This window comes from Phodopus roborovskii, unplaced genomic scaffold (genome assembly GCF_943737965.1).
Source record: "Phodopus roborovskii unplaced genomic scaffold, PHOROB, whole genome shotgun sequence".
In the NCBI taxonomy this organism is placed as follows: domain Eukaryota; kingdom Metazoa; phylum Chordata; class Mammalia; order Rodentia; family Cricetidae; genus Phodopus; species Phodopus roborovskii.
Window position 1 is genome coordinate 30,837,338 of NW_026126433.1, and position 14,385 is coordinate 30,851,722.

The window sequence follows — 14,385 nt, forward strand, 5'->3', positions numbered from 1 at the left end:
ATTGACCAAGAAAGTGTAGCTAGTAAGAGGAGAGAGCTGATATTTTAAGCCAAGCATATTACTCAGACAGTATATAGTTAAAGAATCACTCATTCAATCATTTTTTTTTGTTTGTTTGTTTGTTTGTATTTTAGCTAGCTGGTATTTACAGAGCCCTATAATAGGGTCTGAAGACACATCATCAAACAAAATCAAAACACAAACATTTCTATATTAAGCAAGTTTCTAATCTAGTTGGAAAGACAATAGTAAAATAAAGATGACTTCTGAGTGAAAACAGAGAGTTTTAAATTTGGGTATAAGCTCTAACAGCGGGAACAACAAATAAATAAGCTATTTGATAGAACCATGATTGGAGATAGAATGAAGCCAGGAATGTGTGTTGCATAGAGTACTGTGGACATGATTTTCCTCTGGTTTGTGTAAGTGTAAAGACTTTGAGTTTTCTTTTGAGTACTTAGTGTCCTTCATTAAAACGATTTTTTATTTTATCTCTGGAAAGCTTAGCAAAATGAATTGATTCTAAAACAAGGTATGTCATGCCATCTGCACTCTGTGATTAGAATCTTAGATAGAATATACTGTTGTAATTTGGAAGACAAACTATAGATTTCTGTGATTACTCTGAATCATTAAATAGTTCCAGAAATAAATGCCCAAAAAACAGTCAATGTTTTTACTGAAGGAGTCTACAATATTATAAAAGTATGAAAATGAGATTTTCATAGAAGAACTCACGTAGGACAAACGAAGTTAGTTATTATCACGAGATAGGATAAATTAGGTTAGTATAGATTAATAAGAGTAGCAGTTTTAAATGTGTAATTTTAAAAATACAATAAAATAAAGCAGTCACAAGGCAATTTAGATAGGCTCAATTATTAATTTAATTGGTTCCTGCTAACAAATTCTCAGTAGTACTTTTTTAAGTATACAAAGGATGTGATCAATTGGCTTAATTAAAATTCTTTTGATGAAAGAATTGGTGGTTAATATGAAGAAAGTATTTACTCAATCAACATAAAAGGATACTGTAACTAAAGGAGCAAAATACAAATCAACAATCTAATGAAAATATCATTAATAACGTGTGCTAATAGAGTTTATGAAGTGGTGTAAAGAATTATTAACTATATGTTGTGATAACTAGGAAAACACTTTATAGAAATGTGCCTTCTATTTACTTGTATGTACTTGCTAAAAGAGTCCAGATCAAATACATAATTGATTAAACAGAAGTGATGAAATAAGTCAACATACTTATAAAGGGCCACAAAAAAATCTAGACCCATGCTGGGAAACACCTTCAGTATAGTGTATAAATTATCTTACTTGCTATAAATTGTTAAGAGAAAAAGAAATGACTGTGATACTGATAACTTTTTTAATGCAGATTCTAAATAGAGTTAATGCTGCTAAAAGACATGGTTAAAGACATAAAAAATACCCATGTTCATGTCATCTGACATGATTCTTAATTTTGTAATAAGATGCCCCGACCTGCAGGCAGTCAGCGACGAACCGGGAAACACCTAGAGGAATCGAAGAACAAGGGATACAAAAAAAGGATGACAGCAAGACAGTATTCTGAGCTAGCTGTCAAATTTTATTTTCTCAGGGGAGGCTTATATAGGACCATGGGCAGGATGTGAGCGGGGGTTTGCTACTGGGCAGGATGAAAGGGTCAGTAGAAAGAATGCCTTGGACTAGTCTTTAACTGGCTGCAAAGCCGTAGCAGCAGGAATATCCTGAGCTATTCTTTAACTGGCTGTAAAACTGCAACAGGAAGAATATCCTGTGCTATTGTTTAACTGGTTGTAAAACCACAAGCCTGTATCTAGGAATGCTCTGCTGAACATTTTACTTAATTCTTAAGAGGCAGTAATTTTCTATTTCAGAGGCCTGAGGTAGTGAGGATGGTGATGGTCCCCAACAATAAGAGACAAATACATGGTTCCAAAGAAATCCACTGATGGTTTTTACTGGCTTCAGAGAACTCAGAACGAGAAACCTAATCATAAATCATTTATGATGAGGAGGGTACATGCATCATTAGTTTATTGTTACTGTATGCGCATCATAGAATGTACTTACACAAACTTCAGTGTTGTAGGTCAGTCACTACACTTTTACAAGTGTAGCCAGTTGTCAATAAAGAGAGGATGGATGAGTCTGCTTTCCATCAAACCTTTTATAGTGCACTTAGTGTATACAAGTCGGAATGGATTCCAAACTATCAAAAATGTATGGTAGACAAAGTACATAATCTAGGAACAGAGTTGTTTAATGCTGTCATCATGAAATAGTATTATTGTTGTTATCATCATCATCCTTATCATCATCATCAGTTGGTTTTTGAGACAGGGTTTCTCTATCCAGGTCCTGCTGATCTGGAACTTAGTACATTGACCAAGCAGACTCAAAACTCACAAAGATCCACTTAATTCCGCCTTCAAAGTGCTAGGATTAAAGGCATGAGATACCATGCATGCCTAATTGTGAGACAATTCTTAGAGCAGAGGGAATAGGAGAATTTATTGTGTACCATATATGAATGATCATGCCCTGTGGACAAAGATGTTCCTTTGAGGAAGCAGTTACACAAACTTTTTTATGTTACAGAACAAAAGAATGTCATAAATCAGTGTATGTACTAAATAACATAAATAGGAACATTTGATTAGTTATGGTACCAAATCTAGAAAACTTCTGGTAATGGCTTTCAGATGCTGTGTGGTAACATTCTTAGTTTTGGGCTTGGAAAAAGCTAGCCATCTGCTAAGTTTATGCATTCTAAAAGTGCCTGATGATGGAAACTGGTCTAAACAAGATAGAATAGGTGACACTATATAAGCAAGATACAGTAGGTAGCTATTAACGGAACTAAATAAAAATAGTCAAAAGATAATTTTGACTCCAAATTTACCAAAGTTCAACTTTTTACTGTTACAAGATTCTAATTAGTCAGTCTTTAAAATAAGTGTGGCTTTCCCCACAAGTAAAAAATGCTATTTTATACTTTCATTAGTTAATATTATGTACTGCAAACAATTACCTGTGGTGTACACTTACACAATTGGCAACACAAGAGGTTTGTTAATAATCAACAGTGTTCAAACATGGGAGTTGTGTGTTATAGTCTCATCACAGTAGAAGCTCTTCTGCTCCTAGCATTATGGAACCAGCCTATTATGGATCAAAACATTCTTAAGTATCACATGACTGTGTTCTTATTTTTGCATGGCTGCATTTGTATTCCTATTCATGCATGCATGTGTATGTGTAGGAGAAGTAGAGAAGAAAATGGAGAAGTTGGTAGTCTTCTATATACATGTGGCAATTGCTAGAAACATTTGATTGAATAATTATACACATGGGAATCCCTTCTAAGACATGATTTGAAGTATTACATAAAGATGACACACTGGGGCCATAGAGATGGCTTAGCAATACAAACACTTGCTGCTTGCTCTTCCAGAGGGCCTGATATCAGTTCCCAGTACATGTCGGGTGGCTCACAGCTACTTGTCACTCCAATTGTTTCCAGTGCCCTTCTCTCTGGCCTGCATAGACAGTGGCACATGTATTATATACCCTCACAGTCACATATATCATAAAAAAATTTTAAAAAAATGGGTTGTAGTCTAGTAAATTCTGGAACATAAACATGCCCAGCCATAGTAAAATAATTTAAAATGTTCTCCTGCAGTTATAGAGTGAGTTGTTATACTCTTAAAAAATAATTTAATAGGTGAAATAGAATTTTAAAATGCTGACATGATTAAGAAAAGCCATAATGATCTTTATATAGTATAGGTATTTTATAATATAATTATCTGTTGTTTTTGCTTTAGAGTTTTTGTATAAATTCTGTATTTTGAGCAAAATTAAGAAATTACCATTGAAAACCAATTTTAAAAACTTCAGTATCCTTTTTTTAAATACTGGGATGTGTCTCTCTCTGTCTGTCTGTCTGTCTGTCTGTCTGTCTTAGAACTGTTATTCAGGCTGTCCCGAAACTAACTGGCATAGCTCATTCTGGCCTCAGATTCAGAGCAGTTCTCCAGCTTTAGCTTCTTAAATGCTGCATGAGCCCCCATTTATGGTAATAATGACCTTTATAAGAAAGGGGGGCAGGGACCCCAAAAACTACCTAATGGTACAGGACAGGCACAGAATCACTGCTAACTTGTGCTTGTTGTGTATCTTTCCATTACCTGTGAACTATTAGAGCTCTCCATGACACTGGCCTTTTGGAAAGTGTAATTTATTTCTTGGGGTATCTTTTTAAAGTAACTTTTAATGTCTTATAGGCTATACCTCCAGCTTCCTCCTGGTTCTCCACCATAGTACTCTTTGTTCTTCAGTCTTTTGTGAAGATATCTAGTTCATTTTAGCCTGTGAACTTTTGTATCACTCTATTTAGCTACATAAAGAAGCTTTGTGGGGGGTCAGGAGGAATATTTATATATTATTTAGTATTAGAGTCTCTGCTTGAGACCCTGGATTTGATCCTTGATTGCTCATGTGTGCTTCATACATATTTCCTGTTTCACCACAGAATACGAAAAGTGTACGCAAGTGTCCAGACTCAATAAAGGCTATTTTTTTATGATCTTCTTGAGGGCCAGAGAGGAGAATCCAGAAAGCTTTGGTATAGAAGAATAGTTCATAGAAGAAATAATAACATGAATGTTTCATTTTTTTTCATCATTCTATGAGAGTTTTCCCCCCCTGTATTTACTTGAAAAGAAAAATTAATAAGAGTGATCTGAGAATTATAGCTTTTCACCATTTGTGGTCACTTTATTATAATGCACATTTGAAAGTTCATAAATACGCATTTGGCTATTCTGTGTAAGAATGTGGATTGTATGGAATTGTAAGTGTCTTTTCTTATCACCTTAGACAAAGAAACAACCTTGGTATAACAGCACATTAGCATCCAGACGAAAGCGACTCACTGCTCATTTTGAAGACTTAGAGCAGTGTTATTTTTCTACAAGGATGTCTCGTATCTCAGGTACATGTCCAGGATTTCTCTTAAAAACTCTGAAAACCGTCCTTCAGATGTATTTCCAGGTTCAAATGCTAGATTTATGGGAAGTTCTAACGGCAAAACAAATTATGTGTTTTTGACAGTCTTATCCATACTGTGGAGTGTCTTCGAGATCTTGAAGAATGTTGTTTTCTACTGGCAATCTTTATTTCTCATTCAGTAATGTTTAATCTTTCTAGAGCAAGCTATATAAAGTTTGAAAGAAAAATGTGAAAAAACAAGTTCTATTTAATTAGCTTATATTCAACATTAGCGAGTTTTAAGCACTATTGTTTGTGCTGAGAACAAAAGATGGAAGAATTTCTTTTATTTACCATAAAGTATGATGTTATAAAACTGAAGGCAAAAGCAACAGGTAGCTAATAATTTCATATGTACAATGTGCTATAAATGTGCAGTGACCATTGATACAACTGAGTGTGAAGAATCTAAGCTCAAGTGAAAATGAAAAGACATAAGTTAATGTTCTAAGTGAGGACTAAGTGAAAGATTGTTTTAAAAAAAAATTAGAAACATTCAAAATAACACCGGACCATATGCACATGACAACATATTTTTAATTTTAGGTGCCTAATAAGTCAGTTCTTCAACCTTTCTCAACATCTTTACTAATCTGTGAAGGGTGAATATTAGTAATAAACCTACAGGTATTCAAAGAGTTACAGGTGAGGGACTAGAGAGATGGCATAGAGTACTTGCTGTTTTTTTCCAGAGGACCCAAGTTCAGTTCCCAGTTCTCACATTAGTAGCCTGCTTGTAATTTCAGCATCACAGGATCTGACTCCTTCTTGTCTCTTTTGGATACCAACACATACACAAACACACATACACATATGTGCGTACACACACATGAACACGCATGCCCATGTGGCACAAGCACACATACCCACATAAATAAAAATAAGTAATAGTTACAGGCAAGGTGTATAGAACACGGTGCTTAATACATGTTAGGTGCCCAACTAATTGATTCCATTAGTGCTATATCTGCAGTAAATGAAAATACCAAGGGGCAAATTATCTGGTAGTATATTGGTTATTGAAAACTGAGAATGAACACTTTATATTTTATGTAAATAGTTTACATGCTGTTTGGATCTTTTGATAAATTTGTCTTATAATTGGTGATGGAGAAAAAAATATTAATTCATGTAGGCTGAGATTGTGGCTCAATTGGTAGAATGCTTGCCTGGTGTATAGGAGATCCTGAATTTGATCCCCTGAATTTGATCCCCAGTACTATATTTAAAAAGTAAAAATAAGCATGGTGTTGTTGCCTGCAGTGAGGAAGTGCATCCTAGACACACACATACACACATTTAAGGAAATGCTAAAATTTGTTGTTAAGCATAATTGATTTGAGATTAATGAAGACCTTTTTTTTAATGTGTGAAAATATTGCATTCACTGCCAAGGGTTTAAGTCCTTTATCAAGCAAGTGTCTATAATAGTTTATGAATGTATACTACAATAAGGAGTGGTTAGAATTAATTGTCTGATACCTATATCTTGACGGGCAGGGAATTCCTGTTGATTCTTTAAACATTACTTGCTATTTTGATGCGGAGGATGGTAAACCATAGGGTAAGTGGTGAGATAATTTCTTTGAGGTGAAGATGACAAAGAGCTTGATACAGAATTTTGTTTAAGTCGCTGGCAACACAGATATGCTTGCTATAAATAGTAAAAGTGATAACTAGGTAATTTGTTGTAGAAGATGTAGATTTATAGGAGAGGAAACTAAGTTCACAACAGAAGGCAAACTTAGATAGATTTTTATTAATGTCTGTATCATATTTAAAACATGTTGTCTCTAGTGTTTAGAAATCTTAAGTTATGCTGGATTTGCACATTGACTGTCCTTAACTATACTACTTAAAATGAGGTTTATTTGACAGTAAGGAGGAAGCCTTCACTTGTACTCAGTGGAGTTCATAAAATATTGATTGAACTTTATTTTCTACCTCTATCCTTTTTGCAGTTCTGAATATTACAGGTTAATTATTAAAAAATAATTATACTTAAAATAGGATGTAAATGAAAAGTCATTAAAAGGAAGTGAGGCATTGAAAACACTTCTCTAAACTATAAGATGCAGAGGTGATATGTTGATATATGTATATCTGTTGACCATAAAACAGCCAAGCAGACAAAATCAAAACTTTATAACCAGATATGTGAAAAAGAATTGGTATATGCTTTGATACTGAAATAACAACTTTCTATAGATTTATTTGTATTGTTTTACATTACATATATGAATGTTTTTTACTGAATGCATATCATCTGTATATTATTTGTGTGCCTGGTAGCTGTGGAGGTCAGTAGAGAACTTCAGATCCTCTCTAACTGGAACTATAAATGATTGTAAAACACCACGTGGATGCTAGGAGCCAAACCCAGAACATGTCCAACAAGTGCTTTTAATGCTGAGCCATCTCTCTAGCCCCCCCCCCTTTTCTTATAAAATGCTGTATATATTAATTAGCTTAAATGCTAGCTAGGAATACATGTACACTAGAAACAAATGTGGTCTTCAACAGAGGATACGTTCTTGAATGCCTGTGATTATATACTTAATAGGAATTGAAGGCAAAATGTGAAAAAAGTTTAATATTCAAAAATTTTCTGAATGAATAAAGAACTGTCTTGCCAGAACTTAGCTCACAATAATAGGGTTACAAATAAAAATAATGTTATATCCATAACATTCTATAGTAGTTGATTTTGGTGGCTGTCTGCTTCATAACCCATGTTTTTTTTTTTTTTTTTTTTTTTTTTTTTTTTATTTTGTGCTGAACTTTGCCACTGTAATTTTTGTGGAATAGCATCTTTGTCACAAGCTAACTTGGTTGTTCTTGTATTGTTTTTAGAATAAAAACACTACTAACTTGGACCCTTTTAGTCTAGACTATTTCTACTGACTGCCTACATCTTTAGCATTTATGAAGCATTGATAACAGATTTATTTCTTCAGATAACTTTGTTTTTATTTTAAGTATTAGATAAATTCATCATGTGTAAGTTTTCAAGATAATTTTTTAAAAACATTGTTTTTGTTGTGTGGTACCTTTTTGCATCTTAATTTCATTATGCCTACTATTACTTCATATAGTATGTAATAAGTGAAATCATGAAGTTTATGTTAAATGCTCTATGCAAATATGTGAGAAAAAAAGGAAGTTGTGAGAAGATAGCATTAAATAATTCATTTCAAATGTTGGTGTTTAGGGAGCTAATGTAATAATCATGTGTTGACATTTTTTGTTTATTTTGGTTTGTATTTTCAGCTCTTTGGGGGAAAGTTTATAAATACAGATTTTCAGCAGCCTTGAAAAAACTATTTTATCTGTGTATTAGTGCAAGCATACCTTTGTATTAGAGAATAGATAAGTTGCCAGCTATTTTGTAAGTTAATGTTCAGATTTAAATCTCAAATGGTTTAGCTTTGGACTTTGGTGTTCTATTGGATGTCATAACTGTTCCCTTTGAGAATCAGTAATTTATACAGTGCCCTTCTGTACTTCTCAGAATAGGACTTAAAACATGAGTTATCTCAGCACATTTGTTAATTTCAAATCTTTTTCCCAATGTGTATTAATAATTATGCTTTGTCCGTACATGTGGGATAAATGTACAACCCCATAAACATTTTTTAAACTAACAAAACTCATTCTCATGTATAACTTCCTCCAGCCATTACTGTCAGAATTGATAATAGGAATTTGATTTTAATGAATGATTTTACTTTTGTTCACTAGAAAGTCTTAAAAAAAATGTTTTATTTTTCCTTGAAATCAGTGCTAAAACTAGAGTAGCAGTGATTGCCTTTACATTCTTACTGGCATAGAAAGGTGTTTTAGTGACTTTGTAGACCACTTTTATTAATGTTGTAAGATCACCTAGTATATTTGAGCTTGCAGATCTTTAGAATCTTCAAAAATATTTGTTATTTAAAGGATATTCTTTAATATCAGGGCATTGTTCTTCTTTTATAGTGTCATTCATTTACTTAATATCATTTTTTTGATACAGATGACAGTAGAACTGCAAGCCAGTTAGATGAATTTCAGGAATGTCTATCCAAGTTTACTCGATACAACTCTGTAAGACCATTGGCCACATTGTCATATGCTAGTGATCTCTATAATGGTTCCAGCATAGTATCTAGGTAAGTGTTTGGCCCGCTTCTTACTGTGTTCTTTTATTAAAATATAAGAAAACCTAATAATTTGAGAAGCAGCTATAACATCTCTGAAATTTGGAATTTGTGAGCTAGATTGTCTTCTCTTTACTAGGATTTAGCAAATTGGAATGCTCAGTAGTACCCATTTGACCGAAGGCTACAGCTTCTCTTCATTTTGTTGTCTGGGTAATGACAGACAGTACTCTTTATGTCCTTCCTTTTGTTTTGCAAGTGGATAGAGCTGGCATATTTCTTTCCTGAATGTTATGTTTGATTCTCCAGTGAAGCTTCCATGGAAGATATGAATATGATCAAAGTGTATTGTATAGTTTCTATAATTAGTATATAATTTGGCAACTTGAGAGAGAGAGAGAGAGCTGTAGACAATCTAAATATACAAAGCACAAACTGACAGTATACTTTTAAAAATATATTCTGTGGCTGGTAATATAACACAGCCAAGGATTGCTTCAAAAGCAGGAGAACCTGTGTGAAACAAAAGCTAGGCATTACTTATTATGTCAATGCTATTGAGTCAGATCTTGAAGCTTACTGCCATTTTGACAAGTTCTAGGTAGACAGTACCTGACAAATGGCATCCAAAATTGTTCTCTGACTCATGCACATAGTTCACCTACAAACTTGCATTTGCTTACAATCACACACAAATTTCACTACTATACACAGTTTTCCATTTCTCAAAACAGTGGGCACTGAAAAAACTACTAGCCCATTTTCAGTAATCCCTTGGCATCTACACATTGTTGTCTATGTTCAAACTTACAAGAATAAATAGACTTTAAAGACATTTTTAAACAGATGAACAATTTGACCTGTTGACTTATTGATCTACTATTAACCTACTCTTCTACCCTGGTCAAATTTTAACTTGTGAATATTACTAAAACTTTGCATGCTTTTCACATGGAAGACTAGAGCTTTTTTGTACATGTTTGAAGATTAATCCTAAGCTCTGAGCCATTAAAGACACAATTGCAGGAAGTCTTCCAGAACTTTCTAGCTGCTTGTAATAAAGAAAAAAAAAAAATCCGTACTTTGATTTCTTTTGGGATTTTAGTTTTTCTTGGGTGAGTAGAATTTGCAGTTGCAGTGAAATTTGAACTTCATTTAATTGCATAATATATCTAACAAAATGTCATTGATTACCTGTTATCATCTAACTAAATGTATACTCATGAAGCTGCTATATGTAGATGATTATGTTCAGGAGACCTCACAATATTACTTTCATGTCTTTATGCTATGTGGTAGTATAAACCAATATATCGTATAGTAACAGGTTAATGTTATTACATAAATTCCTAACTACTGATAAGAATGTATGACATAGGCTGCTAGATGCTTCAGAAGTGTGGTTCAAGTGCAAAATTAAAATCTATGAAAGGAGGGCCTGGTGTCATGGCACTTGTCTTAAACCCCAGCATTCTGGAGGCAGATCTCATGTGAGATTGAGGCTAACTAGTTCTGTAGAGAAAATTTCAGCCCAGCCTGAGCTACATGCTCTTCCCTTCCTCTCCCCTTCCCCTCTCCCTCCCTCCTCCGCCTCTCTTTCTGTGTCTCCCCCCCCCCCCAAAAAAAATTGTAATACTGACTTGATATGACTTTATATATGCTAAAAATATTAGGGCCCTGACGTGATTCCAGTCAATGTTCCTTACCATTGTTAATATGTCCTGTGTGGTATTTTCCTTTTCAGTTAAAAACAAGATCAAACTTTCTTAAACAGCACATTGTAAAAATAGAAGCCCTTTAGTTAGGGATATAAGACTTATAGTCAGTCCATTTCAAGAGGAATGTATCCTTAACATTTTTAAAACCTTGTTTTTTCAATTTAATATATTCCCAAATTAACAAAAGTAGTTATGTAATTTTATATCAAGACATTCATATCAAAGCATTTTATATTCTAAAATAGAAGAAGCATAAAAGTAGGAAGAATTTCAGACTTGACATACTAGACATTAGAAGTGAAGTCAGGTACATTTACATATTTTAAATTTTACAAATTTAAATAGATGTGATGGTTAATGTAGCATGGTTAGCCTTTACTATTTTTTCTCAATTAAATTAACATTTAATGAAAAATTTCCAAATTTGGAAGTTTGTTATGCAAACAAGATAGGTGAAAAATAATAGGAAGCAAGAAAGGATGATGAAGTCCAAAATGAAGGTGCTTTGAAACATTAATAATTTTGGTGACCTTTTTGCTCTTCTGATATTTAAACATTGGTAATAAATTCATTCCAAGGTTGGATTCCTTTTAATTAGTAAAGTTAAAGACTTTCAGAAAGAGAGCTAAAAACCACAGAAAAACAGTATTAGCTAGAACAAATTGCCACTCTCATCAAAATTATATGTGTCGTGTTGATCATCTTGTTGCAGTGACACTTAACTGAGAAAAAAAAAAGCACTACACCATATACTCCTCTACTTGTTTGCTTTAATACTAGGTCCATTAGTCCACAAGGTGGCAGCATTTGTTTACACTAACTCTGCTGTTACATAATTGACAAAGTCAGAAATTGGTTGCTTATACAGGTTCATTATCCTGTTTATTATATGATCCTGAATTAATAGTAACCAGTGATGGGAAAATGCTTCCTACTTTTCTTTAAATGTAGCAGTTTTATAATATTTTACATTTTGTTTTCTACCAGAGAGGATTGGCTTGAAATTGTATCTTTTAAAATAATTCAGCATGTAGTAGTAGTGCTAATTATGAATTTCTGGTTTAAATTTCACATTCCTATAGTACAGAGGTTGTCAAACTCCCTAATACTGCAATCCTTTAATACTGTTTCTCATGTTGTGATGACCCCAATCATAAAATTATTTTCTCTGCTGTATCTAACTATAATTTTGCATCTGTTATATATTGTTAATATAAATATCTGTGCTTTCTGATGGTCTTAGGCTACCCCTGTGAAATGGTCATTCTACACTCCCCCCCACAAGAATTCTAATGTATAGGTTGAGAACCAGGACTAGAGTATACATGAAACTATTAACAATTTTATATCATTTAGTTGGTTTTAGCATTTGCCCTATATTTACTCAAGTTAAAACTGTTGTAAATCATTTATTGGTTTTAATTACTATAAGTTATTAAACACTACAGTTGTTTTTTTTTTTTTTTTTAAAGAAAATTGTAACTATTTTACTTGCACTTGTAACCCACCCCTTTAGAGTAAGCTTCTCTATTTTGTAGGAAGGAAGCTGAAGTTAGGAAAAATGTAATCTGTTAAGGATTGACACAGTGTAGTATGTTTACACTGTGGAGTTCCACTGGTTATTGAAACTACTAAAATTAAACTTTGTTTTACAGTAGATATTTACAAATATTGATTTTGCTATGGCAGCCAGTGTTGATCCAGAGTTAGGGTAAATTTTAATGTGCTGTTTATAGAATTCTTGTGACTTTTAATTTTACTTAGTAGATCTCCAGGAAATCTTTAACTTGATTTCTGAAGAAGAGATAAATTTTAAGGGTTCCTACCAAAGTTCTTTCTGTTTTGATCAGAGTTTATTTCTGCTTTTCAGGAAATCGTGTTAGCTTTGTTGGGTTGGGTGAAATGAGGTGAATAGGAATGCAGAGGACAACATTTCCTTCAAGAATCTTTCCGGGGGCCAAAGTTCTAAAGCAGTATATTAAAATTGTGTTTTTTGCCAACAGTTTTATTAGTAAGGGCTCTTACCTATCTGAATTCCTGATATATTCCTAGCTCTGACCCACAGTTGGTACTTAGTGATGAGTATTTGCTGAGTGAATGGCTGACTATAGAAAATCACTGCCTGTTTCAAGGAAAGTACTTTTGGTTATTGGTAACTTGGCTACTTTGTACTGTGGCTTTTTAAGTTTTCCTCTGAAGGGAAGCTCTTCAAGTCTGCTTTGAGTTTGGGTCAGCCTGGCTCTATAGTGAGACTTAAAAACAAAACAACAAAAGAAAAAGAAAAAATTACCACTAAGTCAAAAGGTAATTTCTTAAAAAAAAAAATGTAGCATTATAGAAATTATTGTTGAAGGCTAGTATGTTTGTACATAACAAGTTTAGAGGAAGGTAAAATTTAATTTTGATTTCTCTGGATAAAAAACAGGAGAGAAATACAGTAAAAAAAATAAATAAAAAACATATATTTCTCTTGTGCATATGGTCTCTATAGGAGATGGGTTTTATAAGTGCTTTGAGTGTAACTCCTAATCTGAGATGAGAATAAGGAGGACCACTTTGAATGAGTAAACTTTTCCTGCCATTGAGGGGTTTTTGTTTGCTTGTTTTTATCTACCCTCACTAGAAATAAATTCAGTTATTCTTATTTAATTGAGATGAAATGAGATCTTGAAATAACTCTAGCATTTTTATCCCATCAATATTAAGGTGCTAATTAACTGTTAACAGTAGTCGATATCTTTTCAAAAGAAATATAGCCTTTAGAACAGTGTTTGATAATCTGCTATAGAGCTTATAAAAGCCATTCCTAGACCCATTTTCAGAGTGGTTGCTTAGGGGACCATGGGCCATTTACTGCATTTCAGAACAGTTTTTTAATATGTAAACACATAACTCTTAAGTTGGACAAAAATTTGACTTAGGTGATTTAGCTGTCTTTATATCACCAATGAACTTCAGTAAAGGAAATTGTTCTTTTTCAAACCATGTATTGCTATCATTATTCAAGATATTCTTATTGTCTTAATAGTGTCTTTCCAAGAATACAGGTAGTAAATTTTGATTCATCAATTTTTTTTCTTATGTAAACAGTGCCCCTTAGAGTTATGAACATTTTATCTATGTATTTTCTGATTTCAGTTAATATATCTTTTTTAGTGTCTATTTAGGGTGATGGTGGAGGAAGGAGAGAAGAAACAGGGTATGGTGGTGGTAGTTGGAGATGGTTTCTTTGTAAACCAGGCTGGCCTTGAATTTCTTGATTAAACTTTCTTCTTGAGTACTAAGAGTGCATGTATATCCCAGTACCTCTACTAGTGCATGTATACCCCATGCTCAGCTAGTTTTTACCTTTTACATGTAGGCCTTAACTTTTATGTAGATGTTGAGATCCACATTTTCCGCTCAGTATGGATGTCTGTTTCAAGTGTCTTTTGTTAGAAATAATCTGT

General features: G+C 33.3%; 1 protein-coding gene across 2 annotated transcripts in view; it reads left to right on the forward strand.

The window, feature by feature from the left end:
* Positions 1-14,385, forward strand: part of Cop1 (COP1 E3 ubiquitin ligase) — a 115,517-nt gene that overhangs the window by 41,966 nt on the left and 59,166 nt on the right. For both annotated transcript variants that reach the window (XM_051186062.1, XM_051186061.1), the window contains exons 10-11: positions 4,909-5,023; positions 9,095-9,230. In XM_051186062.1, coding sequence (XP_051042019.1) covers positions 4,909-5,023; positions 9,095-9,230 — 251 coding nt within the window. The remainder of the gene's footprint in view (positions 1-4,908; positions 5,024-9,094; positions 9,231-14,385) is intronic.